The 27,526-nt window shown below is 32.1% G+C and overlaps 1 protein-coding gene across 25 annotated transcripts in view; it reads left to right on the top strand.

The window, feature by feature from the left end:
• Positions 1-27,526, top strand: part of cac (calcium voltage-gated channel subunit cacophony) — a 405,056-nt gene that overhangs the window by 301,308 nt on the left and 76,222 nt on the right. For all 25 annotated transcript variants that reach the window (XM_072539658.1, XM_072539662.1, XM_072539808.1 and 22 more), the window contains 2 exons: positions 4,259-4,461; positions 13,945-14,156. In XM_072539658.1, the coding sequence (XP_072395759.1) occupies positions 4,259-4,461; positions 13,945-14,156 (415 nt within the window). The remainder of the gene's footprint in view (positions 1-4,258; positions 4,462-13,944; positions 14,157-27,526) is intronic.

The raw sequence follows: 27,526 nt of genomic DNA on the forward strand, positions 1-27,526 counted from the left end.
CGAAAGAACGCGCCTATTACGGACGGATGGCAGACGTTCTAAAAAAATAAAACTCGCGAGTCATGAACCGGGACTATCATGTGAGTGTAAAAGGAAGTGTTTCGAGCAAATACCAGAACAAGCTCGACAAACAATACTGCAAAACTTCAATATTCTTGAATCTCATGATGTACAAAATAGCTATTTGAGTGGTTTGGTCTCAGTTTTGCCAGTTCAAAGACCGTCGAAGAATGAATATGCACGCCATTATGACGCTGTCTACAAGTATAGGGTGCTCGCTACGATAGAGTCTCAGGCGACAGAGGTTACCGTCGAGCTTTTATGTCGATTCATGGTACAATTAAGAAGAAAATTGAATATTTAGTCAGTAGCCTGACGAAAACAGGGATCGCCTCAAGTGATAAAAGGGGAAAACATGGAAATCACCATAGATTTGACGACAAAATTAAAAGTAAAGTACGCGGATACATCAACTCATTCAAGGGACGGACCAGCCATTATGATCTTCACGACTCAACCAAGCTGTATCTACCAGAAGAATTAAACGTAAAAAAAATGTACAGGATGTTTCTAGAGGACTACAAAGACGTGACAGTATTTTATGAAACATACCGGAGTATATTCTGTACATATTTTAATATACATTGTGGTTATCCACGCACAGATACTTGTAGTGTATGCGATGAATATCAAATTAAAGTTAAAGCATTAGACGTTGAAAAAAAAAATGTACAAATCATCCGAATCGCTCAGCATTCCTTGATCGTGAGATTCACAAATTACATGTAGAAAACAAAATACATAAATTAAAAGCAGGCACTTTCTATGACAGAAAACGACAGTCTCGAATTAACAGTAGAAATAACGCAAATTTTTGATGGCTACTATAAAAGGCAACTTTCTGAATACGTATTTAATATTCATGTACTGGCTACATCACAAAGTATCTTCTACATTTATCCAGAAATAGAGGGGAATAAAGGTAGTGATGACGTTTGTTCTTTTGTTCGCCACTTCGTATACAATATTATGCGATAAAATACAAAACACCTAACTATCTTTTGTGATTCTTGCAGTGGCCAAAACAAAAATTTTGCAATGTTTGGGTTCCTTTATTATTTAGTTCATGCAGAAAAAAAGTTGGAATCTGTAATGATGTCATTTCCAGTAAGAAGGCAATCATACTTAGAGTGCGATAAAAATATGGGACTTATCAAATCTGCAACTAGGACAGAGGTTCCCGACGATTGAATTGAGGTAGTTAAGGATGCTCGTCAAACACCAACGCCATTTATGATAATTAATGTTGACCATTCATTTTTTCGATGTTGCACATCCCATCTTGATATGATATATGACAAGAAATCAACATTTCTATCACGACCGATAAAGGAAGTAAAAACTACTAATTCAAACACTAAAATCTACTTCCGTTCAACATACAATAGAGTGTGGGCACATACCTCTATCGCTGGAAGAAACAAAAGACGCATAAAGAATATACTTGGTACTAAATTCATGCTACCAGGATCTGCCTATGAAGATGTCTTGCCAATTTCAGCAGAAAAAATATAAGGACCTGCAAGATTTAAAGAAGTTCTGTTCACCGAACGCGGCCGAATACTACACTAGCATTAAATATTATAAGTAGTAAGTTTTTTTAAACTAATGTAATATTGTAAAATTAAACATCTATTGCTATGTCAATAAACAGTGTGTGTGTGTGTGTTTGGAGAGTTGGCTTGGAAACTAGTCCTTTAGCCACAGAATTGTAATGTAAGATATTAGTTTTTAAATAATGTAACCAACTTTAAATAAAAAGTTACATATTAGTTCGTATACTTCTCTACTATCTAAGGAGAGTAAATGGGTGATGTTTATGGGAGTCTGAATTTTAAGTTCTGATAGTTTTGAATACAGCTGATCTGTTTCATACCTATGTTTATCGCACTTAAAAAGAATATGGTTGATGTCACATTGTGATATATTATCGCATGAGCATACCCCAGAAGGGATAATATTTAACTTAGCCAAGTGAGCTGGGAATGCACCGTGATTAGTTTTCAGTCGAGTAATTGTGGCTGTCAACTTCTTTGGCATTGCATATTTGAAAATATAGTCAACATCTTGTGGTAGGGTAGGGTGGATAGTATAATATTGATTATTTGAATTCGTTGCTATGTTTTTCCATTTTTCTTTCCAATTTATAAAAATTTTGTTATAATAATGTTGTTGTAAGTCCTCCAATGTAAATATGGGAATATAGAGTCCAACATGGGTCGCATCTTTAGCAAGCTGATCAACCAATAAACAGTAGAAACCTTATTTGCATTAATTTCAGTACAGTAAGGGGCACATTCTTGCATGTTGTTTATATGTGTTTTAAAGAGGCCGTATGTAAATTATTTCTTAGATATTGATTTACTCAAAACGAACAAAATGTCGATGGGCCTCTTTTATTCCTGTACCCTTCATATATAAATGGGACAGAGATTTTGGTTTATTTTGATTATAAATGGGGATGACTATAGATGAACTCCAGATTTTTGGGAACTTCCCATGTCTTCCTATCTGATATCTTTACAGATTAAGGAAGTTTTTAAAAAATATATTGCAGGGATGGTATCAGGACACAGAGAAGAATTTTTCATATTATTGAATAAGTATTCTAATTAGTCCATGGTTATGGGATAATTTAAAGGAGAAAGGTTATCAGACGATACATCAATACCTTTGAATTTAGCCCTGACTTTTTTGGTCAAGAAATCTGGAGAACCATCGCTTGAGACTCTTTTAAAACTAATAGCTACAATATTGTTGTCTAGAGGAGAAGTGTATGTTTTTTGTTTTTCTCCTAAAAAGTTAGTATGGTTTGGTTAATTTTTTGTAAACAAAAAAAAGTTTAAAAACTTCATCATAATCTCAAATATAATACCACTTGTGAGGTTTAGAGCCACCAATCATCCTTCAAATGAAGACCTAGTTTTCATAAAATATTAACTTATCAAAATTGAATTTTTACACTTTAACGCCACGTTGCAAAAGCAATATCCTAAGGTACGCTACTACTGACTTCTTTAATGCTAATTCTGTTTTAGTCCACGTCTACTAGCAATCTGTGTTAGTTACTTGCACAGATCATCGCCAATCCTTAATAATTAATAAAAATTTAATCCATACAATTACTATTACATGCTATATATAATGATACATCCTATACTGATATAATATATACAATATTACATTTGTTTATATACAACAATTAATACTACACTTAATATTCCTTATAGTCTTTCTATACATTTCTTCACCACTTCCTTCCATTGTTTTCTGTCCAGCTTTTTCTTTTCAGTTTACAATATAACTTTCTTTATGTCTTCATATACACTGTCTTTCCATCTCCTTCTTGGTCTTCCTATTCTTTTTTTTTTTGTATTGGTTTACGTAATAGAACCATTTTTGGCATTCTCGCCAATTCCATTCTTTCAATGTGTCCTAAGTATCGGATTCTCTGTGCTTTGATTGCCGGCGTTATTCTTGGTTCATTATATAGTTCTTAAAGTTCCTTATTATTACTTCTTCTCCATTGTCCATCTATTTTTACGCCTCCATATATTGCTCGTTGTATTTTCCTCTCCCATCTTTCTAAAGGGTCTATTTCTGATTTTTTAAGCACCCATGTTTCGCATACATATGTAGCTGTAGGTCTGATAACTGTTTTGTAGATTCTTATTTTTGTTTCTCTTGAGACATATTTAGATTTAATTAATGGATTCAATGCTCCATACTTTTTGTTTGCTTTTGCAAACAATTCTTGCTTTTATCTCCCCTTCCCCATGTCCCTTTTTATCTACTTTTACACCCAGGTAAGTAAATTCTGAAACTCTTTTAAACGCACATGAATTTTCTCCTTTTACCTCCAATGTGGAATTGTCTTCTTTTTCTTTATGTGCTTTATATATATATATGTATATATATATATATATATATATATATATATATATATATATATATATATATATATTCGTATTGCCTGCTTGTTTTTAAGATGGAAAGTTATGCTGTATTTTGTGTACTAAATATCAGTCATATCTGGAAAGCATTTCCCTTTCTGGGGTCGGCTCTCCTCACGTAATCAGTTATATAATAGACAAAAAAATCTAACATACCACAAAGAACTAGTTCTAGACCAATATGTACTATTAAACTATTCAATATTTTATTATTTGTATTTATAATTGGTTTAAAATTTTTACAGAGGAAAAATCCACTACAGCGAAATGTACGACATGTTGAAAAATATGGATCCGCCATTAGGATTTGGAAACAAGTGTCCTAATCGATTAGCGTATAAGAAATTAATTAGGATGAACATGCCAGTAGATGACGATGGGAAAGTTAATTTTACTACGACATTCTTTGCCCTCGTCAGAGAAAATCTCAGCATTAAAATGCGAACAGGTACGTTTTACTGTAAATATATACTTTAAAAACATACTGTTTACTTCGTTTCCAATAAAATATTGACAAAGCGAAATCTCATATGAGTCAAAAAATAAACTTTTTATGGCAGATTTATTGGCAGATACGATGCATCTTCAATATTTGCAACTGTACATGCTGCCCAATTCTTCACATTTTTAAAGTAAATAAGAAATGTCTGACTAAAATAGATATAGTCCAGGATATGACGGTAAAAATAGTATAAAATCTCTGAATTTTTCTTAAATGTATCGATTTGCTTGAAATTTTTACAGTAGTTTCAAAATAGCTCAAAAATCAAAATGTGCTTTCCTTCTAGCGACGTTTACCACTCCAACTCGGGGGGTGGAAAAAGTGTATTAGAAAGAAGCCATGGTAGTCGCTAGAGTAGTGAATTTTAAAACAAAAATGTTCTTTTTTGTTGAGTTGAGAAAAAATAAGTTTTTTCTAAAAGTTTTTATTTCTGGAGTTGTGCGTGACTGAAATTTCACAAATTACACGACACAAAAAGCATGTTTTTAAACGGTTTTTCGGGAATAACTGCAAAAATTTAGATTTTATCGGAAAAAATGTTTGGATATATAATGCAGCTTCGAATATCTACAAAAACTCAAACATATGATGTTGAATACGCGGAATATGGTTTCCGAATGATGTAGTGGTGTATATTATTATTTTTTTTAATTCGTTCGTTGTAAAAGGGGATGCGCTGAAACGGCTTGAAGATGGAGCTAGACGCATGCGAATTTTATAAAATCATTTCGTTTAATTTATAGTTTATAGAAATAAAAAAAATCAAAACCTTCAGTAAAAAAGCAGTTTTTTGTATTGTAGCCCTTTTTCTGTATTTCAAAATTACTCAAGTCACTGTTGAGTTTTGTACGATTTTGAGATTTGTATTTTGAGAACGATTTCCGAAGTGGAAATTGAAACGTGAATAAACTTACTTTAACCTTTAATTGTGGCTTATTCCCATTTAAATAGTAATTATCTCTAGAACCAAAAGTACCTGAATTATGAAAATTGGAATGAAGTGGTTTTAAAGAGTGACCTATTTATTAAAAATATTTTCATATATTTGCTACGTCCGGTTATACCGGAAGTTGCTTATAACTTTTCTTAATCCTTCATTATACCTATTATGAACTGTTTTTGAGTTAGTTTGAGTTTTTATATAAAAATTACACTTTTCTACCATGTATATAAAGTTCAATATCATCCAATGCAATTTGAATAATAGTTTATATTCCTTATAAACTTATTAACCAGATATAGCATTATGGTTTACTATAGCTATAATTATTTTAAAAAAGTATGTTTTTCACTATCGATCTGTATTAGTATTTCCTATACCTATCTTTTGCAGTTTTTAAATTTGCACTTTATGTATTTTTGTCACTAAAACAAATTTTTTTCGTAGACTATTTTGTGTTAGTTTACAACTTTCATATAGTAAGGTAAACATTGTACAATTAAAAAGATGATATCATAGACAATATGCACTAGCTTATTAAAGTAATAAATGTTCAAAATGTTACCTATTAACATCCCATCATTTATGAACTCTTTTAACCAGAGTTTCTTTAGTAGCTCTTGATATTGATTCTTTATTTATTTTGTTATTAATGACTCTAATGCAAGAAATTGGAATTGACAACAAAGATCTTAGAATTATCAGAAACATTTACTACAATCAAACGGCCAAAATCAAAATAGAAGACCAGTTAACTGATAAAATTGCAATAGAACGTGGAGTACGACAGGGATGTATTTTGTCTCCATTGTTGTTCAACATTTATTCTGAATGGGTATTTAAGGAAGCTATAGACGGTTGTGCGAAAGGAATACTAATAAACGGTGAATGGTTGAATAACATTAGATATGCAGATGACACTATAGTTTTTGCCGATAATCTGAATGACTTACAGATATTAACAAATCGCATAACAGAAGTCAGCAACAGATACGGACTAGCTCTTAACATAAAGAAAACCAAATTTATGAAAATTAGTAAAAAACCAATACTAAACGCTCAACTTACAATCAACCAACAGAATATCGAAAGAGTCGAGCAATATACATATCTAGGTACCAATTTAAATAGCCAATGGGACCACTCAATAGAAATTAAACAGCGAATAATAAAAGCAAAAGCAGCATTCGTTAGAATGAGAACCATTTTCAACAGTCGAGACATATCATTAAAAACAAAATGCCGTCTATTGAACTGCTACATATTCACAGTTCTGCTCTACGGAATGAAAGCATGGACACTGACTGTTGCATCTATGAATCGGCTCGAAGCTTTCGAAATGTGGTGTTATAAGCGCATCTTACGTATATCCTGGGTTGACAGAGTTACTAATGTGGAGGTCCTGCGTAGAATGGGGAAAGAATGTGAAATTCTCATGACCGTCAAAACTAAAAAGTTGGAATATCTAGGACATGTAATGAGAAATCAAGAACGTTACGGCCTTCTCCAGCTGATTCTCCAAGGGAAAGTAAATGGTAAGAGAGGACCGGGAAGAAGACGCATTTCCTGGCTTCAAAATTTACGAAAGTGGTATAACACGACTACCACTGAACTGTTCTGCGCTGCAATAAATAAAGTAAAGATAGCCGTGATGATCGCCAACATCCGGAACGGATAGGCACTTTAAGAAGAAGATTTATTTCGTTAAGAATTTAAAGGACTTGTTTTATTATAGCTTCCTTAGTAGTGATAGGTTCAGAGAACACCTTATTTTTAACACATCTTCAAATATAGAGTAATCTAACGATGACAACGGAAGCTTGGTGACCAGAGAAACGGATCCTTATTAGCTATCTGTCTCTGGAAAAATTATTTCAATAAGCAATGTGCCGACTCCTTGAATATTGTGAGCCGGTGCTCCATCTTGTTAAAGTCAAGCCTTGTTAGCCTTATTATTATGTAAAGCGTGCAGTGCTGGTACAATTACTTGCTGTAAAATGTTGCAGTAACTCTTCGTCTAAATTTTCGTCATAAATCATGAGAGAGACTACCTTATTATTTTTCACAGCACAAAAAATATTGAACGAAAGGAATGCTTGAAATTTACTATCCCACGTGAGCTGAGGATTTTTGTCACTCCAAAAGTGACTGTTATGGCGGTTAACCATACCATTTTTTTTGTAAACTTTGAATTATCACATAATCATTTATCGAATAACTTCATTTATGAATTAAGTTATTCGATGAAATTAATAACTTCATTTATCAAATAATTTTTTTCTTGTAAAATCTTGATCTTGGCATTTTATTAAAACTCCGGGTTTGAAGGATGAATTTTTATTATAGTGTATTTTTATGTATGAGAGAGTAATAAAACAATAAGTTATGTATGCAAATCCCTAAACTGTTGATACGGGTGACTCAATGAAAAACAGATATTTGTCAACAAGTTTACAGAAGTATATAGGAAAACAATTTTAAATTGAGTATGACCACCAGGTATAAAGGTTGGAGCAGAATAGAATACAATAGTTGTGAGAGTTACTAATCCCTAAATAAGGTTGCCAGTGTCGGAGTGATGGAGGTTAACAGGTACTAATGAATTTGCAAGAAATGTAAGATGTTTATTTTATTGGTTATATATAACCAATAAAAGTTTGTACCTACCTATTTGCAAAATAAAGTTTAATTCTTTAGATAAAATAAAACGTTTCATTTTATCTATTTGCAAAATAAAGTTTAATTCTTTGCCTATTTGCAAAATAAAGTTTAATTCTTTAGATAAAAAAAAAACGTTTTATTTTATCTGAAATGAGTGCATTCCACGAAGTAAGGGTTTCAACAATCAAACATTAAATTCTTTAATTCCAGGAATCTACGACAGAAATTGACTAGATAATTACCTTCTAAACTTATTCCACAGAAAATGTGATAGTGGGTTTTTCCATTTTGTATATAGGAAGGTCCAAGTGGCGTATTCAAAATTCTTATCAGTTCACTAAAAGTAGGTACTTCAGTTGCAAGGTGCAGTTTATTGTGTATACTAGTGTTATGGAAAATTTGGAAGTGCCGTGTAAACGCCGAAAAATTGGTCCTCTAACAGTTAATGAAAAAACATTAATATTTAATTGTTTTAAATCATTTACAGACAAACGTTTATGTGAAAGTGTTGATGAGACCGTTGAGTTAGTTAGCAGTACACTTGGTGTTGGGAAATCTACGATTTACAGAGTTATTAAAGAAGAGAAATGTGGTAGTTTTCAAATGCCACGTAATGCTCCAGGGAAACCAAAATTTCAAATAGAATATCATTTTATAGAAGGACTTCGACGGAAAGTGCATGAATTCTTCTTTAGACAAGAATTTCCAACATTGGATAAAGTTCTTGTCTTAGTTCGAGATGATAAGGATTACCCAGAAATGAGTCGAAGTACGTTATGGAAACTTTTAAAAGAAATAGGCTTCCGCTGGAAAAAGAATCCCAGAAAGTCTATTTTATTAGAAAGAAGCGATATTGTCATATGGGGAAGACATTTTCTAAGAACCATAAAGGAAATGAGAAACCAAAAAAGAAAAATATTTTATCTTGATGAAACATGGATCAACGAGGGTCATACACCAAATAAATTTTGGCAGGATGAAACTGTTACAAGTCAAAGGCACACGCTTTTGTAAATAACTTATCTACTGGTTTAAACCCACCATCAGGAAAGGGACGCAGGCTGATAATAATAGTACACATTGGCAGTTCAGACGGTTTTGTTGAAGGTGGTTTATTAACTTTTGAATCAACTCGTACCGGTGACTACCATGAAGACATGAACGCTGATGTCTTTCAAGAATGGTTCGAACAAATGATAGATCTTCTTCCTAAGAACTGTGTAATAGTAATGGATAATGCAAGTTATCACTCCAGACTTATAGAAGGACTGCCCACAACCAAGTGGTTAAAAAAAGACTTGCAGAATTGGCTGAGTTCAAAAAATATTACGTACCATCCCGGATCTATAAGAAAGGAACTTTATTCGTTGTGTGCCTTTCATAAAGAAAAATTTAAAAAATACGAAATTGATGAAATTGCCAAAAATCGTGGAATGACAGTACTTAGATCCCCACCATATCATTGTGAATTAAACCCGATTGAACTGGTATGAGCACAGATAAAGAGTGAAGTTTCAAGAAAAAATACCACTTTTAAAATTCATGATGTTAAACAGTTGTTTTTGGAAGCCGTAAATAATGTAAAACCTAAAAACTGGGAAAAGACAGTAAATCACACTATTAAAGAAGAGGAAAAAATGTGGAGCTGGACAATATTACTGACAAAATGATCGAGCCAGTTATTATAAATATTGGTTCTGAAAGTTCATCTTCTAAATCTGATTTGGATTTGTAACAAGTAGCTGTAAGTTTTATATTAATATTTTTATTCATCTATTTAACATACCTTAGACGGTTTTAAAAACTCTTTTTCTCTTTTGTAATTTTTAAAAATTAAAAAAAATGTGAATTTTTTAAAACCCTTTTTAATGTAGGCCAGTCAGTTCTAATATAGTGTGTGATAAAAGAGGTCACTTTTGTTTACATACACATAACACTTTATAACACTGAAATAATTCATTTATTTTTTACAATTATTCAAAGTAATTTTTCAATTAATCTTGAGCACGCCCATGGAGTGGTCGGAGCTACCAGTTAAAATTATGCTAATTACTCTCTCGTTCATAAAAATAAACTATAACTGAATAATATCCCAAGGTATCTATTTGTAAGTTTTTATTATCGGCGTGGATCCTTTTACCCATAAGCTGACCAAACTGGAAACAGTTGTTCAACCAACGTTTTACAGTGTTATGTTTTATGATTATAATTAAATCTAAAAAATCATTATTTGTATATCCTAAATGAGCCATTATTATTTTGTCAAAAAAATTAGGCAAATTAATATTATAACCGTCACCCAATGGCATACAACAAGGTTACTATTAAACATTAACAATACCTGATATTTTTGTCAGAATATTTCATACAGTACATTGAACCAACTTATACCTCTAAACAATGAACGGAATTCGCAGAAACCCTTTCGTTGTAGTAAAAGGCACGGTAAACTGCACTGGTGTTCTCGATAATGTTTAACACTTTGCTAAATTTTAGGTATAAATAAATATATGTGTCATTAACCCGTTGTTCGTAGTTTTGCATATTTTACGAATGCGTAAAAACAATCAACATGTTAGTTTAGATACTTTACTGGCCAAAATAAGAGATAGATAAGTTTCTGAAATTAAGAGGACTAGCCTTTGAAAAGTGTTGAGAGATTTAGGATTTAAATTACCATTACCTTACCATTCGAAGATTTTGGAAAAACAATCAAAATAGTCGTGGAAGGTACCGAGGTTACTTAAAAATAATATCAATTTTCTGGAATACGCCTTCAAATCAGAGTTACTGGAAATTTTGAAACGTAATGAAAAATCAACAGTTTATATAGTTGACCAAATTGTATCAAGTTATACACATCAAGTACTACTGTTACCGCCGTATCACTGCCAGTTTAATCATATCGAACACATCTGGGGTGTATGTAAAATGTATTATGATAATTACGTTGGATGCAGTGGATACAGTGACAATGCAGTTAGGGAAATGTGGCAAGAAGCTCTCAAAACTGCAATTCTAGAAATATGGGCCAAAACTGTAAATAAATGTAAAAAAATAATAGAAGAGTGGTGGATCCGGGAAAACTAAAATTAATATTCTAAAACGGCAAAAATATTCTAAACAAAGTAATTAAAAAGATTATGAGTGCAGAGATGAGATTATGAGATATCCAGTGCAGTTTACCGTACATTTTACTACAACGGAAAGGTTTTCTGTGAATTCTATTTTTCGTTTAAAGTTGTTGAATGTACTGTAGGCTACTTGATAAATAAATTTTTTGTGACAAAAATGTATAAAGTTAATTTATTTGAAAACTGCAAGAGTAAGGTACAGGGAATACTAATACAGATCGATAGTGAATAACAAATTTTTCTAAAAAAATGAATCACATACAGGGTGTCCCATTTGAAAAAAAAACGGTACTGCCGGTAGAAACTGCCGGTAGAAGTTATACTTCTATACACGCGTTCGTCTTTACAAATTTATATGGGAGTCAATCTGCACAATCATTACACATGTAATGCTATAGGTAAGAGAGAGCAGAAAGAGAAAAAGAATTAGGTATACAGGTATATGGTGCATCGTTTGCTGTATATAAACATTTTACCTTTAATGGGAGTATAGTAAGTAAATGAAGGATTAAATCAATATTTTAATGAAAATATATATTTTTATTTTCATATATGTATAAAAAAAGTTGAATGCAAAAAAAATGTTTACACATACTCTGCAGTAAAATTCATTGTTAATTTTGTTATTAATATAAAAATACGATACAATACACTGCCACATAATTCAATATAATAATACAATACAAATTAAAATGCAATATTCATAAGTATTTAAAAATGACAATATACATAACTTACGCATATTGTTTAATTTACTATGATAATATTAATAAAAAAATAATAATATTCATAAATATTAAATATATTTACAAAAGGAACATTTTTATTCTCGAGAGAGAGAATATATCTTCTGTGTCTCTCTAACCTATATCTTACATATGTAATTATTTTGCCTATACACTCAATATATACGAATACACACAAATTTCCAACGTCGAACGCGCGTATAGAAGTATAACTTCAAAAAACGTTTGTGGAAGATAAAAATAAAAAACCAACAACTCGGATTATGTTGTAAATTTTTATTTTATTTTAAAATTTAGCATTTTCGGGTATATTACATATATTTAACAAGACTAACGTGGGGTTTTTAAATATTTCAAAAATAAAAAGGGAAATTCATATTGGGATTCGAACTCACATACACCAGCGTATGAACCAATCACGTAAAATATTTGCCAATTAGACATGACACAAACGTATTTCAAAATTGACAGTTCTCGGTCGTACATTGATTTATTGAGATTATTATTTTGAAATACAAAAGGCTAAAATAATTATGAACATTTAATAAAAAATACAAAACATATCACATAAATAATAATATTAATAAATATTATATTATATTATATTATATATATATATATATATATATATATATATATATAATAAATATATATATATATATATATATATATATATATATATACAAAAGGAACATTTTTATTCTTCAGAGAGGAAGAGAGAGAATAGCGCGTATAGAAGTATAACTTCAAAAAGAAATTGGGCAGAAATTTAGAATGCCGATTTTATGCTGATTTTGACAGCACCCTGTATAACGAAAATGGTAACTTTACACTGTAAACGATAATGCTATATCTGGTTAATAAGTTCCTAAGGAATTTAAACTTTTATTCAAATTACATTAGAGGATATTGAACTTAATATGCATGGTAGAAAAGTGTAATCTTATATACTAAAACGCTAAGCCCTTTTCTTGTCCACCACTTTACTCAAAAACCATATTAGATAATTAAAATATTTTTTCGGAATATTATTAGTATTACGTATGAGATTGTCAAGATATACTTTTGGTACAAAAATTCACTTCCGGTTTTGAGACGACCGAAAGTTAAAATTTACTTTAAGTTTTAGACCCCACAATGTATATATGGATCGAAAGGTCTCGTCGAGACGAATCTAAATATGTACTTCCGGTTGCGATCCGACACCGGAAGTGACCCGAAACGCGCATAAAACGTTAAGATAGAGCAAATCTGACACCGGATTCGTGATCAGCATGCAAAATTAACTGCTAAATAATATCCATGTCGACATTTGATGAACTAAAAGTTGCATTCCGGTTTTGAGGTCGACTTCCGGTTTCGTTTTTATTAGTCAAATCAATAGAGAATTCAACGTGGAGTTCAAAAATGTAAGTTCACGAAATTATCATTTATAGTTTTTGAGTTATTGATAAAAATATTTTTACTTTCGGTCATTGTATATATTGTATATTTTTCTCGCAAAATAAAAATTTCATTTAAAAAACTCGATGTCGAGTTGGTCCGCTAGTTTTCATATAGAACTATAACTCAAAAACGGTTTACAATAGGTATAGGGAAGTAATAACAAAAAATTTTCAGCATAACGTGAATATTTCTAAAATGAAAAAATGTATAGGGGTCCCTTAAAAAAACAAAACAAAGTTATAAGCAATTTCCGGTATAACCGGAAGTAGAAAATAGATAAAAATATTTTCATTAAGTAGGTCACTCTTCAAAACAGCGTCATTTTAATTTTTATGATTCAGATGCCTTTAATTTCTGGTGATATTTTTAAATGGCCGTTTATCTGCTGCACCCTGTATACAAAGTCATCCATTGACAAAATAAAGCATAGATAGAAAAGTTAATCTTCTAATACATAAATTAATATTGATACTAGGTTTTAAATGTTTCAAAAATCTTTTAGCTGATGAAATGGACCAGGCCGATGAGGAACTCAAAGAGACAATCAAAAACATCTGGCCGATCCAAGCCAAGAACATGGTGGAGCTGCTAGTTCCACCGACCAACCAACTCAACACCGGTAAAATGTCCGTCGGCAAATTATACGCCGGTCTGTTGATCCTGGAGAGCTGGCGTAGCACCAGGTTCGGCCAGGTGGAGCCCACTGGTATACCGGTAAGACGCTTTTTTTATTCTCAGGCTACATTATCAATGCTATTTCACCATGACATTTGTATTTACCTATCCACACTATTACTATTTGTTGGTTATTGTCGGGTAAATGGATGTTTTGTGTGTTTGTATTTAGACGTTGTGTATATATTTATTGTAGTAGGACGACCTTTACAATAAAAAAAGCAAACTGGTTGTTAAAATAAATAAAAATACATAATTCTATTTTACTAAACACAGCTCCGAATCTTCTTTATGAACGTTATAATCATTTTCTTGATTGTTTAGTCATTAACACCTTAGACCTCTGCAAACTCTACTGATGTATTTTTAGTTAGCTTTTGCGCTTTTTTAGCAAAGTTTTTCAAAATGTTTTCAAAGAAAATTTTAGAAGAGGCCTCTTTAATATTTTAAATGAGTAAATAGAACCGTCTTGTTAATTTGTGGACATATAACCAAAAATATTATTAGATTAGAACAACCATTTTGTTTTCTATAATTTTACACTAATATGGCATTGGTATTGATGTATAAAATTATCTATATAATGTTTATTTTAAAAGTAAACATCAAACATATGTTATTAAAATATAGTCAAAGGACATATTTAAAAATTCAGCCACTAAAATATGATATATTTTATTTCTTTTTCTACAAAAACATCACCAAATTAAACTATAAATAGTATGTTTTTGATCTATTTTAAGAACTATAAAGAATATGCCATAAGTAAACCAGAGAATAATTAATCTCTTCTACTTTTCCTAGTTTTAATATTTTTTATTTTAAACAATATCTAGCAAATAATATTAGATTATGGTGATACAATTAACTTATTTAATTATTGTTTTAAAAGCTGTAAAGTGTTCTGGGTAAAAGTAGGTACCATATAAATAATTTGGTCTTGGTAGTCTTCTTGATTAAGTATCTACTATTCAATTTTGAATATACAACTTCTTCAAATGCTATCAGCAATCAATAATCTTACTACTGTACGGATACTTTACGGATACCCTCGTCTCATCTGGTAGTTTATCGGTTATGTAAAGACAGTTTGTTATAATATTTTGTCATTCCGGAGAAGTTAATTAATTATTTTGTGCTTTATTCTTTCATGTAATTCTTTGTCTAGCCCACTTAGATGTTATCTAATTTTTGGGCCATCAGCTGGATCACCTGAAATCTTCAAACTGTATTGGAATAAAAGAAATTTTACAAATGTGATGTAGTCTTTAGCTACTCCATGCAGTGGCCAAAACCTATGGTTTAAATTGGTCATTTGCATATGTTTATTGGCTATTATTAGCTCTAGGTTAAACTAGTTGGGATAGTTCAATATTTTTTCATCGATGTTCCACTGCTGGACATTGGTCTCCCTCAACTCTTTCCATATGTCTCTCTCTTGTGCGGCTTGCATTCCATTGTTAATACGCTGCAGGTTTGTCCATCTAGTTGGTGAACGTCCCCTGCTCCGTATTGCTTCTTGTCTTGGTCTCCACTCTAAAATACGTTTTATCTATCAGTTATCTGATAATCTGGCGACATGTCCCACCCAATTTCATTTTAACGACGCGATTTTTTCGACAGTGTCTGTTGTTTTTTTCTACGACGTATTTCTTCGTTTGGGATTCGGTCTCTCAGAGAGACACCTAACATCTGGGACTCCATAGCCACCTGAGCCACGCGAATCCTGTTAACTACCTTTTTTGTGAATTTTAATGTTTTCGCTCCATAAGTGAGTACAGGTAACACACATTGGTCAAAGATTTTCCTTTTGAGGTATATGGGTAGATCCAATTTAAATACATAGTTTAATTTACCAAACGCTGCCCACGCTAATCCTATGCGACGTGGGAGCTCACATGTCTGGTTATCTCTGCCCAATCGAATTTCATGTCCTAGGTACTTATACGATGAAGTCTGCACAATATCCCTTCCATCAATAGCATCTTGTTCATATTAATCTTTAGTCCGACCTCCAAGGAAGCATGATATAATTTTTCAAACATTATTATAGCATCATTCATACGATCGGCTATAAGGACGATGCCATCTTCAAATCTTAAATGACTGAGTTTCCCTCCAGTTATGTTGATACCATACTCGTTCAGATGTGCCTTCTTACAAGTATGTTCCAAAAGCATCGTGAATAGTTTTGGAGAGACTGTGTCTCCTTGCCGTACTCCTCTCTGTATACAGAATCTACTTGTTTCTTGTTCAGAGTGTCTTACGCTAGCTGTGGCATTTTGGTATATATATTTGATTATGTTAGTGTAGCGATGATCTATTTCGCATTCTGTCAATGCTTTTAACATTTTCTGATGGCTTGTGGTATCGAATGCTTTCTCCTAGTCGACAAATATCAGTACTAATGTTTTTTTATAATCTGCAGACTTCTCTATTAGGTTCTTTATCACTAGTAAGTGGTCGTTAGTGCTGTATCCCGATCTAAATCTAGCTTATTCTCTAGGCTGATAGAAGTCTAATTTAGCGTCCAGTCTTTTTTTGATAATTTTTGTGAAAACTTTATATATGTGTGAAAGCAAACTGATAAGACGGTAGGTTTTTAAATCTGTAATGTTTCCTTGCTTGTGTAATAAAGTAATGACTGCAATATTCCATTAAGGAGTTTTTCCTTGGTAGATGTATTCGTTCAAAAGCTTGGCCAAGCTCAGCTTGGTCAAACTATTTCAAAGCTCAGGTTCTTAGTTATATGTGCTATGACTAGATTGACTAACAAGGTATATTTTAGCATCATGTTTGAAATTCCTGTTTACTTTAATGTTTTTTTGAGTCTTAAAGTAATCTCACTAAACTGATAAAGCAATCATATTAAAAACTCACTATACCAGTGGCAATAAATCTACAAAGAGCCAAATACTTTGTTGTCATACACAAATTTAATGTTCAGTTTTTCTATTGTTTTCTACAACGCTTCCAAGTATCTAAATGAGGTCTTTTGTGCTGTAGTTTTTTTTGGGATCTGGCTTCTTTTTGTCTTCTTCTTAGTTCAGGCGAGTTAGGTGTATCTCTCACTTGGTTATAAGACCTTTGTACCATACCCTGTTTTTTCCCATTAAACAATTTCCAATAACTCCTGTGAAGTTTCTTCGTTGGTAGTTATAGGATCCTTTCTGGTTCAATCCTCAGTTGGCCAGTGAATTCTTGCCTCATATCTTTTAGCACATTGCAATTGCATAGGATTTGTACGGCAGTCTGGGGTTCCATTTAGAATTTTCTGCACCAAAGTTCATTCACCTTATCTAATTTTATATAGGTGTTTTCTTTAACGACAATGTCCATTAATTATTTTGTTAACCGTTTTGATCTCTCGTTTATTGAGATTCATCAAATTGTCCGAAAGTATTTTTATCAATATTTACCCTTGAGTAGCTCTCCATTTTTTTTATTATTCATTATCAGCCACTTGTGAACCTCGATTTCTTCAGCATTTTTGCTAATGCCACACAATGGTTCTGAATCTACAAAAGTTTCTCTCGAGCCTAGTTTGGCCAAAAAATCTGCTCGTTTATTTTAATTCACCATTTTATAAGCCAGTACCTCTATTAAAGACGCTTTATTGTCTATGTTAGGTTATTGAGAAAATCTTTGCAGTTTCTAACCAGTTTTGATTTGGTAAATGGGTTATTTACGGCGAGAGTAACAGCTTGACTATCTGTATAACTGTTGGTTCTCTTCTCTCTTTGGTGGGGACTCCCTTCATGATTTTATCAATGCAGACCAACAAATCAAAAACTTCAGCCTGAAACACAGTACTACATTGACCTAGGCTGTAAGATTTGTTATAATTGCACGTCTGTCCAAAAAATTCCGATCCAGTACCGTGGGTAATTTTATCTATGGGCAGATCCATCAGCGAACTACTTTCGGGTTCTGACACTAGATTGTGCGGGGCGGCTTCATCTGATTTCCCTGTTAGCACTTTGATACATTTATTGCCACTGGTATAGTGGGTTTTTAATATGATTGTTTTTCTTGTTGTATTTATTTAAGATTTTTTTGGAGGTTTTTAACATGACATTGTTCTGTATGATTTTGATAAAGTGTAATCTGTTTTTCATGGCTTAGAAATAAACGTCATTCTCGCTCTTCTTCAATCTTTGGAATTCTACCCCAGAACATATCTAGCTTTACAGATTTGGATCAGGGGACCCATAATTATTATTAGTCTGGGAAATATACCCAGTTTTGTATAACTTAAAAGTTTCAATAATACATCTGACCTTGTGGAAACCAAAGATCTCTTCAAAGGTCAGCCAGTCAATTCTGGTTGGGCTAAAATTTGCTTGTTGGTGATTTCTTGTTTTCACTAGTCAATTGCATCAACTCTGAGAAGTGAATACTCAACAACCTCAGTATAATTAGTGTCTCAGTGCCCGTATACTTCTTATTGGGTAATTTAACTAACTTATAGGTTTATTAGTGTTACTTTTTTTAAGAAATCTGTTAATCTTTGCACTATAGAGTACATTTTTAACAATTTGACAGAATTATTTCCTGTTATATCCTATTATATCTTTATTCAGAGGATAGGATTATTATAGGTTTTATATACGCCTTAAATGCTTTAAAATTACCTGATTTCTTCACCTTATTAGTGGTCTCGTTTCTCTTCTGAGGTCAGGCAGCAACTTATTCCACCAAGTTACTTGTCTTGGTGGGCGATTTTTTTTTAAATGGCACTTGTCCTTTTATGAGGCGACTATTGTATGTTGCAACCAGTCTACTATCAGCTTAATTCAACGTTGTTTTTTGGCCTTTCAGGAGAATTCTGTACTCTTGTTTTAAGATCGCTCCTAAAGGATTCTTAATCAGTCACCTTAGGGTCTCTGTAAAACCTTCTGGTTTGACTGAGTTTATCTCAAATCATGTATGATCTTATAAGTATAACGCATCAAAGACACGCTAGTTGGATATCATGCCATACAACATAGGCTGAGATCGACCAGTGATTCTGCTCTTATTATCCTGAATGTAAGCTTATTACGATTGTTCGGCAAATTCAGTAATACAAAGGTAATCAAAAAGCAGCTTATATGTGTTGAGGGATCCAGCTTATTCTGTGCTCTAATATAATTAAAAGTTATTTGTTCACTAATCATGTCAGTATTTTATACATATATGTTATAAAATATCTTACTGATGTGCTTTTTCTTAATAAGCTAATATTTTGTTGTTTACATAGCGTATTTCTAAATCACAAGCAAATTGTTTTTGTATTTGTGTTTCTTCTTTTATCAATTTTTATTCTTTGATGGCGTAAAAAAATCTATATTTTAACTTTGCATTTTTTAACAAGATACTTAATTGAGGTAAATATTGATTTTTTATACGAAGAAACCTACAATCTGTTTTTAATCTAGATAAAAAGTTATATGCTCTAAAAAAATTATGAAAAATTTTACTGGCTGAAACTTTTAGATGAATCCTTTGTAATATTTTTGATTATTATTATATTACAGTCAATATTCTCTGGAAGAGGTTATTTTGTTAATATTCAAACAATTTTTGGAAATAAAATATAACTTAATGTTACATAAAATTGAAAATACAAAAACATAAAAAAGTACTAGAGAATGGTCATTCGTGTTAAAAATAATTCCCATTTTTTGGAACGGAGATACTTTACTAAAGTTATGATGAAGCTTGAATTTAATAATAAAACAAAAATACAAAAAACAAAACTAAAAAAAAAGTATACAGATAAAATGTTTAAGTAATAGATTTATTGGTTGCGAAAAAGTTGGAAATTGGGTTGACCGAGTCACGAGGGCACGAAGTAATACTTACCATAAAAGAGAAAAACTTGGAACATTTAGGCCATCCAATGTAGGGACATAAATACACATACCTACAGTCTGTAATTCAGAGAAAGATTAAATAACAAATAAATTCGGTAGCAGAAGAATGTCCTGGATGAGAAATTCAAAAGAGTAGTTTTATTGCCCCGCAAACTAACTGTTTATAACAGCCGTAAAAAAATTCCGAATAACCTTGACGATATAAAATCTTAGATCGGAGTGGAACAGACAGAAGAAGAACAGGTTAAACGTCACGAATAGTTAAACGAGAGAGAGAGAGAGAGAGAGAGAGTTTTATACTCCACGTAAAAAGTATAACACAAAAACAGAAGATTAATTAGTTAAAAGTTGCTAAAACCCAACAAAAAGAATATTATTGTAAGACCGAGACTATAACATATTTTTGGACTCAGAACTTCTTAGTTTTAAACATAAATATCACCAAATGCTAACTCTACACAACCAGACCTAAATAAAATCTGCAAAGCAATGTCAAGTTGAGTATTTCTAATTTAGTTCTTAAAAAAATAGCTATTTAATATAACCTCTATATATCTAACAAAATATTTGCCAACATTTATATTATTTCTCGTAATTATCTGATTAATTAATAATAGAAAATACAAAAAATTACTTTAGCATATATTTCTTTAATAAAATAACCTCTTCCTATAAATAAGTAGGACAAAACGTATTATCCCAATGCACATTATCAATACCCATCCATAGTATAGGACATAATAATTGATGTTATTAGTTTATGTTGTAGCTGAACACTATAAGTATACACTAAAACACTGATGTTGTGAAGTAGTTGAACAGAAACCTAGTACATGTTCATTCAACACGTATTTCAGTACCGTTTAATGTGAGCCACACGAGAAAAATTTAAAATATACCCCAAATAGGTTTCTTGGATGGCGAAGACCCCTTAAGACGATTAGCGAATGAATTGATTTTTCTCGGAGACGAAATGCAATTCCAAATTATTAACTATTTCAGTTTAATATGTTTCTATAAGGTAGCTTAACTAACACATGATTTAGTCGTTTTGTTAATATTAAATTTTGTCAATCTTGAATAATATACATATACATAAAAATTTTTTTATACAGGTACATCAATATATACAATCAGTATATAATCAATATAATAATCAGTATATAAATCATATTTAATCCAAATATAAAAACAAGCATTGGCCAGTTTCTAAGGCTAATTAATTTTTCTGAATTTATATGCCGTGATCTCTAATTATGCCTTCCTAACGTTTGTGGTACAGGGGCAGATGAATCTCAAGGAAGAAGTTAGTCCAGACCACTGTCTAAAATTCGGAAAAAAAAGCTGGTGATTAAAGTAGGAACTAAAAAGATCAAAATGTAAAGGAGACGCTTGTTACAAAATAACAAAAATAATAGAAAAGCAATAAAAGACTATCATAACTAACTCAGTCGACATGTTATAGTAATATAATACGTTTACCGAGTATGAAGAAATATTTGATATCCTAGCTTAACATAGGTACATTAAAAATAGAGTTAGAGGCAATAGCACAAAATTCAAAAGGAACTGGAAAATTCTGGAAGTTTCAATAAAAGCAGCTGAATCAAATCTTCCTGATATCTAAGTATTTCAAATTTAAATATTATGTTTATATGATATTAAGCCATAATTGTTGGTTGTAATAAAAATTACATTTTTAATTAACTAATGTTTGACGTATTAATTTCCACTCCGGAAATCGTTTTCAAAAATGGTTATTATACAAACTCTCGGAAAAATATAACCAGTTTTTGTTATTGGTTATGAAAAAGACTTTGGTTATAGGGCAATGGATCCAAATATGAGACCATTTTTTTAAACCTCTTGATGACCGTAAAGTTTATGGATTCAACAAGTCTTGTAATATGAGATTATGTGGTTTGCTAATATAAGATACCACGTTATACAGGCCATAAAGGTAATACAAATTATTTTAACTCATTGTTCTGGAAATAAACTGTATTAATCAATAAGCAAATACACTATAAACAATAATACGTAGTTTTTTTGGTTTTTAACAGAAAGTTCGCACTGTTTGCACAGGAAGTTGTCATCTGCCCCACAATTTCCATGAGCCCATCGGCAAGATCGTCTATTGTCTCTTTATATTTTCTCCATTACTGCCCCCTTTATCAGAGGAATACAGACATCCACTAAAAGACATTCCGCTTCAATATTATCCATGTCATCGCTACTGTCTTGGAGAGAAATCTTATCATTTCCTTTATCGCTAGTTTCACTAACATAATGTTTTCTTTTGGTTTGGTTTGATTTAAGTTTCTCTCTGGATAGTTTTTCTGTTCCTGTTCTTTACTTATTCCTTTACCTGAAACGTTTTTCTCTGTCTTTATTTTCTTATTTCTTTGATTCTTTTTCGTGTTTTCAGCATTCATAGAATTTCTGCATTACATTGCATTGTTGTGAACAACTATTTCTTGGCTACAGATGCTGATTTTTTAGCAATACTCTCATTTTGTTTTGCTTTGTAGGGCATGGATGTAATTAAATTCGCTTTGTGAGTTCTGTCTGGCTTAGATGTCAGACGTTCTTGGGGGTAGTTGTGGAAGCAGGACTATGTCTTCTGAGCTGACAATTTTTTTTCCAGAACTGTTGGATGGTTGTGGTTCTGCTTGGGATGGGTCTAATTCTGGAAGTAGATTTGCAGAGTCCGGGATGTAAAAAAGTCCTGGTTTTCTAAAAATATGTTTGTTTAATGGGTATTAACCTGCCTTTTTGAAACTGTTGACAGAGTTGTTGATTGTGACAACTCTGTTGTAGGTTGTAGGCGATGTTGAACAACTCTCCGACCTTAAAGTTTGTCACAATCTTGCCAGGATTTGAACAAAGCTAATCTTTAATAGCATTTGCGTAAAATGTTTTTGATGAAAACAAAATCCAATGTCGAGGGGCTGTATTTTGTGGCTTGAGTAAGAGGGCAGGCAGAAGATGCTCACGTTGTTATTTCGTGCCCGTTCTATAAGGTCCTCGTTTCTCGTATGGCTGTTATGTCCGTCAAGGACAAGGAGGACCGGGTCATTTTTTGAGGGATTTGTGCACTTCACAAAGTGCTCAAACCTCATGGTGAATATGTAGGTCCGAATACATCCTGATGGGTGATAAGCAGGAATGGAACCAGCGGATGTTCCGTTTATAAACTCATCCTTGGAAGTTTGTCTTGGCTATACAATTAAAGCCGGTACGCAAGACTGCATACCTTGGACACATACTAAGAAATAATAAATATAGTCTTCTGCAGGTCATCATGCAGGGTAGAGTCGATGGCAAAAAGGGAATAGGTAGAAAGAGGAAGTCATGGCTGCGAAATATTCGAGACTGGACAAACATGACTGTAGACGAATTATTCCACGTTGCAAAAGACAGAGAAGCTTTTAAAAATGTGGTCGCCAACCTCCGTTAATGGGGACGGCATAGGAAGAAGAAGACATAAGATCTCGCAGCATTTATGTAGACGACTGCAGTAATAAGATGCCCTCTTTCGGCAGATTTTTGTTTACCCTTCACCTACAAAACGTTTGTAGAATTATGCTGAATAACTGTGATCTCAGTTTCGTCCAAGTTGAACTGCCTGACTGGATTACTGTTTATTTTTTAAAAACTCAGGCTCCTAAATCTAAAAAAAACAACTTCACATTTTCCGGGCTGACTTCCTTAACACGGGCAACAGACGTTCCTTGGAGTTTTTTAAAGGAAAGTTGGGGATGGCGCTTTAAAAAACCGTAAATTCTTAAGTCTATTTCTAAGCACTATTTGACTAATAGTTCTTGCACAGCGACTAATGATTCAGGAGTCTTTTCGGTATTCTTAACATGTTTTTAACGTTTCAATGTGCCCTTAGGAACTTCAAAATATTTTGAAGCTCGTCTGTAGCCCATTTTGTTGCTTTTCATAGCTCTGACAGCTCGCATATTATACCTGAGTCCCAGGTTTTGCCTTTTTTAGCAGGCGGTGTCATCTAAAATATTTAAAAAGAAACGTAATAGACATGATGTTATACACAAAACATTACAGTATCCTAATACGATATGAACTCGTGGCTGAAAGACCTGAAGAGATGGTTTGACGGCTCATCCACAGAAATCTTTCATGCGGCAGTTTCCAAAGCTACAATTGCTATTTGGATCATCAACCTTCGAAAGGGGACAGCGCAATAAGAAAAACAATACAATACAATGATATCTCATATTAGGCACACTTGAGGGTCTCATATTAGGAGCAACCGCGTGGGAATTTTCTAGCCCAAATTGCTGAGGTTATTTTTTTATCCCTTGCCTTGAAGTTGAAAATTCAGTTTGAACTAGACCAATTAGAAAACTTTTTACTCGCAAAAAACTTGAAAACTTTACTGACAGGTAATACTAGATCACAAACACTCGATCCCATCACAGACTACTGAAAACACTACCCTAACTTAGTTTTCACGTCACTCACCAGGCTGCAGCACTTAGAAGACTCTAGAGACAGGGATCTCATATTAGGAACGGGTCTCATAATAGGATCCTTAACCCTATATTTTCCAGAATTTGTATAATAATCTTTTTTGAAAACGATTTCCGGAGTGGAAGTCGAAATGTCAAATACTAGTTAGTTAATAATGTGATTTTCATTACAACCAATGATTGTGACTTAATCCCACAAAAACATTCTATTTAAATTAGATATGCCACAAGAAAGTAGTCTGTGGACCTTACTTAAAATTTACTATTTTTTAGTAAAAGTTTAATAATTTATTTGTCAACTCATAGCTAGATATTAAATAATAATAATGCGAGTAGGATACAATAGGGTAACAGTTTTAGAATAAAGCATCCTGTAAATATCATTTCAATGAATGATACTGGTGAAATTGCGTTGAATTATTTATATTTTCTATTATATTTGCAAAATCTATAAAATCTAGACGAAATTCCTTTTAGTGTTTATCCGACCACCGTGTATTTTTAGGTATTATTTACAAATTACACAACACTGGCTACCTTATAGACCCATTACTAAAATGCAATATGCCCAAGCGCTATCTATCAATCATATCAGACGTAAATATTTTTATATCTAGAAATCAATCAGGCCTTCGGTCACGAAACTCGATAATAAAGTCAAACAAACAGCAGGCAATACTTTATAGTCACGTAAAGATAAAGTATCGAGTATGTGAGAAAAGTTTGGTAACGTTATTTTCCAACCAATGAGAAGCCATTTTTTAAAACGATTTATCAAAAATGCAAATAGACGTCGAATGTAATGGGAGAACTTTGTTTTTTAAAACTAGCAGTGTAGTGTTCCGATTGTTGATCCCTTTTGTTGTTGACACTCATAAAATCACGTATTTGATACCAATTTGCGTCAATGAACAACAATTTGAATTTATTAAATAAAAAATTATTTTTAAATTATAATTTTTCCTGCTTTTAATAAACTTATGGATATTGCGTTTATCTCGATTAGCCATACATGTATGTACTCTATAAGAGAATCATTACACATCAAATAATTTAGCATTATAATGCAGTTATTCCTCAATTTCCGTTATGAACATAATTCTCAATATAACACCTGATTTAAAAAAATTGTTTCCTAATCACCAGTTACAAATTTTTGTTTAATAATTATACCGGGCGGTGAATTATTAAATGGTCTCTGGGACACGTAATGGGAAATTCTAAACTGTTAAATTGCTCTACTTATATTTTGCATCAAAAGTCGTAAGGACGTAAACTATTATAATTTTCAATTTCTATCCATTAAAAATTAAAAGATTTTAATGAGTTTGAAAATATCAGACCTTGATTTCTAATTCATAGACTACATAATCACTAACAGAGCTATTACACCATCACAGATACTGGATGTCAGACTCCTAACCTCATATAACAGATTATAACCAGGTTTTATGTAAAATACTTGTTACAAAAAAGTATTTAAAGATGCATCGAACATGTTAAACTTAAAAATATGTTAAAAATCTTATGGAACATATGAGAATAATACCAAATTAACAAAATGATAAGTTGCCTAAAATAGCTGCATGGAACAGAAGTAAAAGCCCTCATTATAAACCATAATATAGGTATGCGGAATAATCAAAACGATCGAAAATATTTACCAAAATAACACAATAAAAGTAAAAGAAGAACTAACTGACCCTATTGAAGCTGGCAATGGGATAAGGCAGGGAGATTCCCTGAGTAATGTTCAACCTGATTATGGATGAAATAATTAAAAAAGTAAAAACAAAAAAAGGATACCAAATGGGAGAAAAACAACTTTAAATAATATGCTATGCAGACGACGCAATACTACTCTCAAAGTGAATACCATTTACAATGTATGCTGCACCAATTTAAAATAACCGCCAGAAAATTTAATATGGTAATTTCTCCAAAAAAAGATAAAATGCATGATTACAACAGCAAATTTACTAAGATGTAAATTGGAGCTAGATGGTCAGATAATAGAACAAATGATGGAGTTTAAATATCTAGGCATCATATTATCTAGCTACGGAAAGCTCGAAACTGAAGTAAAAGATCAAGTGAATAGAGCAAAACGAGCCAATGTTACAAAGAGACATGTTAATTTCCCCAAAAAAGATAAAATGCATGATTACAACAGCAAATTTACTAAGATGTAAATTGGAGCTAGAAGGTCAGATAATAGAACAAATGATGAAGTTTAAATATCTAGGCATCATATTATCTAGCTATGGAAAGCTCGAAACTGAAGTAAAAGATCAAGTGAATAGAGCAAAACGAGCCAATGTTACAAAGAGACATGTTAATTTCCCCAAAAAAGATAAAATGCATGATTACAACAGCAAATTTACTAAGATGTAAATTGGAGCTAGAAGGTCAGATAATAGAACAAATGATGAAGTTTAAATATCTAGGCATCATATTATCTAGCTATGGAAAGCTCGAAACTGAAGTAAAAGATCAAGTGAATAGAGCAAACAGAGCCAATGTTACAAAGAGACATGTTAATTTCCCCAAAAAAGATAAAATGCATGATTACAACAGCAAATTTACTAAGATGTAAATTGGAGCTAGATGGTCAGATAATAGAACAAATGATGGAGTTTAAATATCTAGGCATCATATTATCTAGCTATGGAAAGCTCGAAACTGAAGTAAAAGATCAAGTGAATAGAGCAAAACGAGCCAATGTTACAAAGAGACATGTTAATTTTCCCAAAAAAGATAAAATGCATGATTACAACAGCAAATTTACTAAGATGTAAATTGGAGCTAGAAGGTCAGATAATAGAACAAATGATGAAGTTTAAATATCTAGGCATCATATTATCTAGCTATGGAAAGCTCGAAACTGAAGTAAAAGATCAAGTGAATAGAGCAAACAGAGCCAATGTTACAAAGAGACATGTTAATTTCCCCAAAAAAGATAAAATGCATGATTACAACAGCAAATTTACTAAGATGTAAATTGGAGCTAGATGGTCAGATAATAGAACAAATGATGGAGTTTAAATATCTA

Source organism: Diabrotica undecimpunctata, chromosome 1 (assembly GCF_040954645.1).
Source record: "Diabrotica undecimpunctata isolate CICGRU chromosome 1, icDiaUnde3, whole genome shotgun sequence".
Taxonomy (NCBI): domain Eukaryota; kingdom Metazoa; phylum Arthropoda; class Insecta; order Coleoptera; family Chrysomelidae; genus Diabrotica; species Diabrotica undecimpunctata.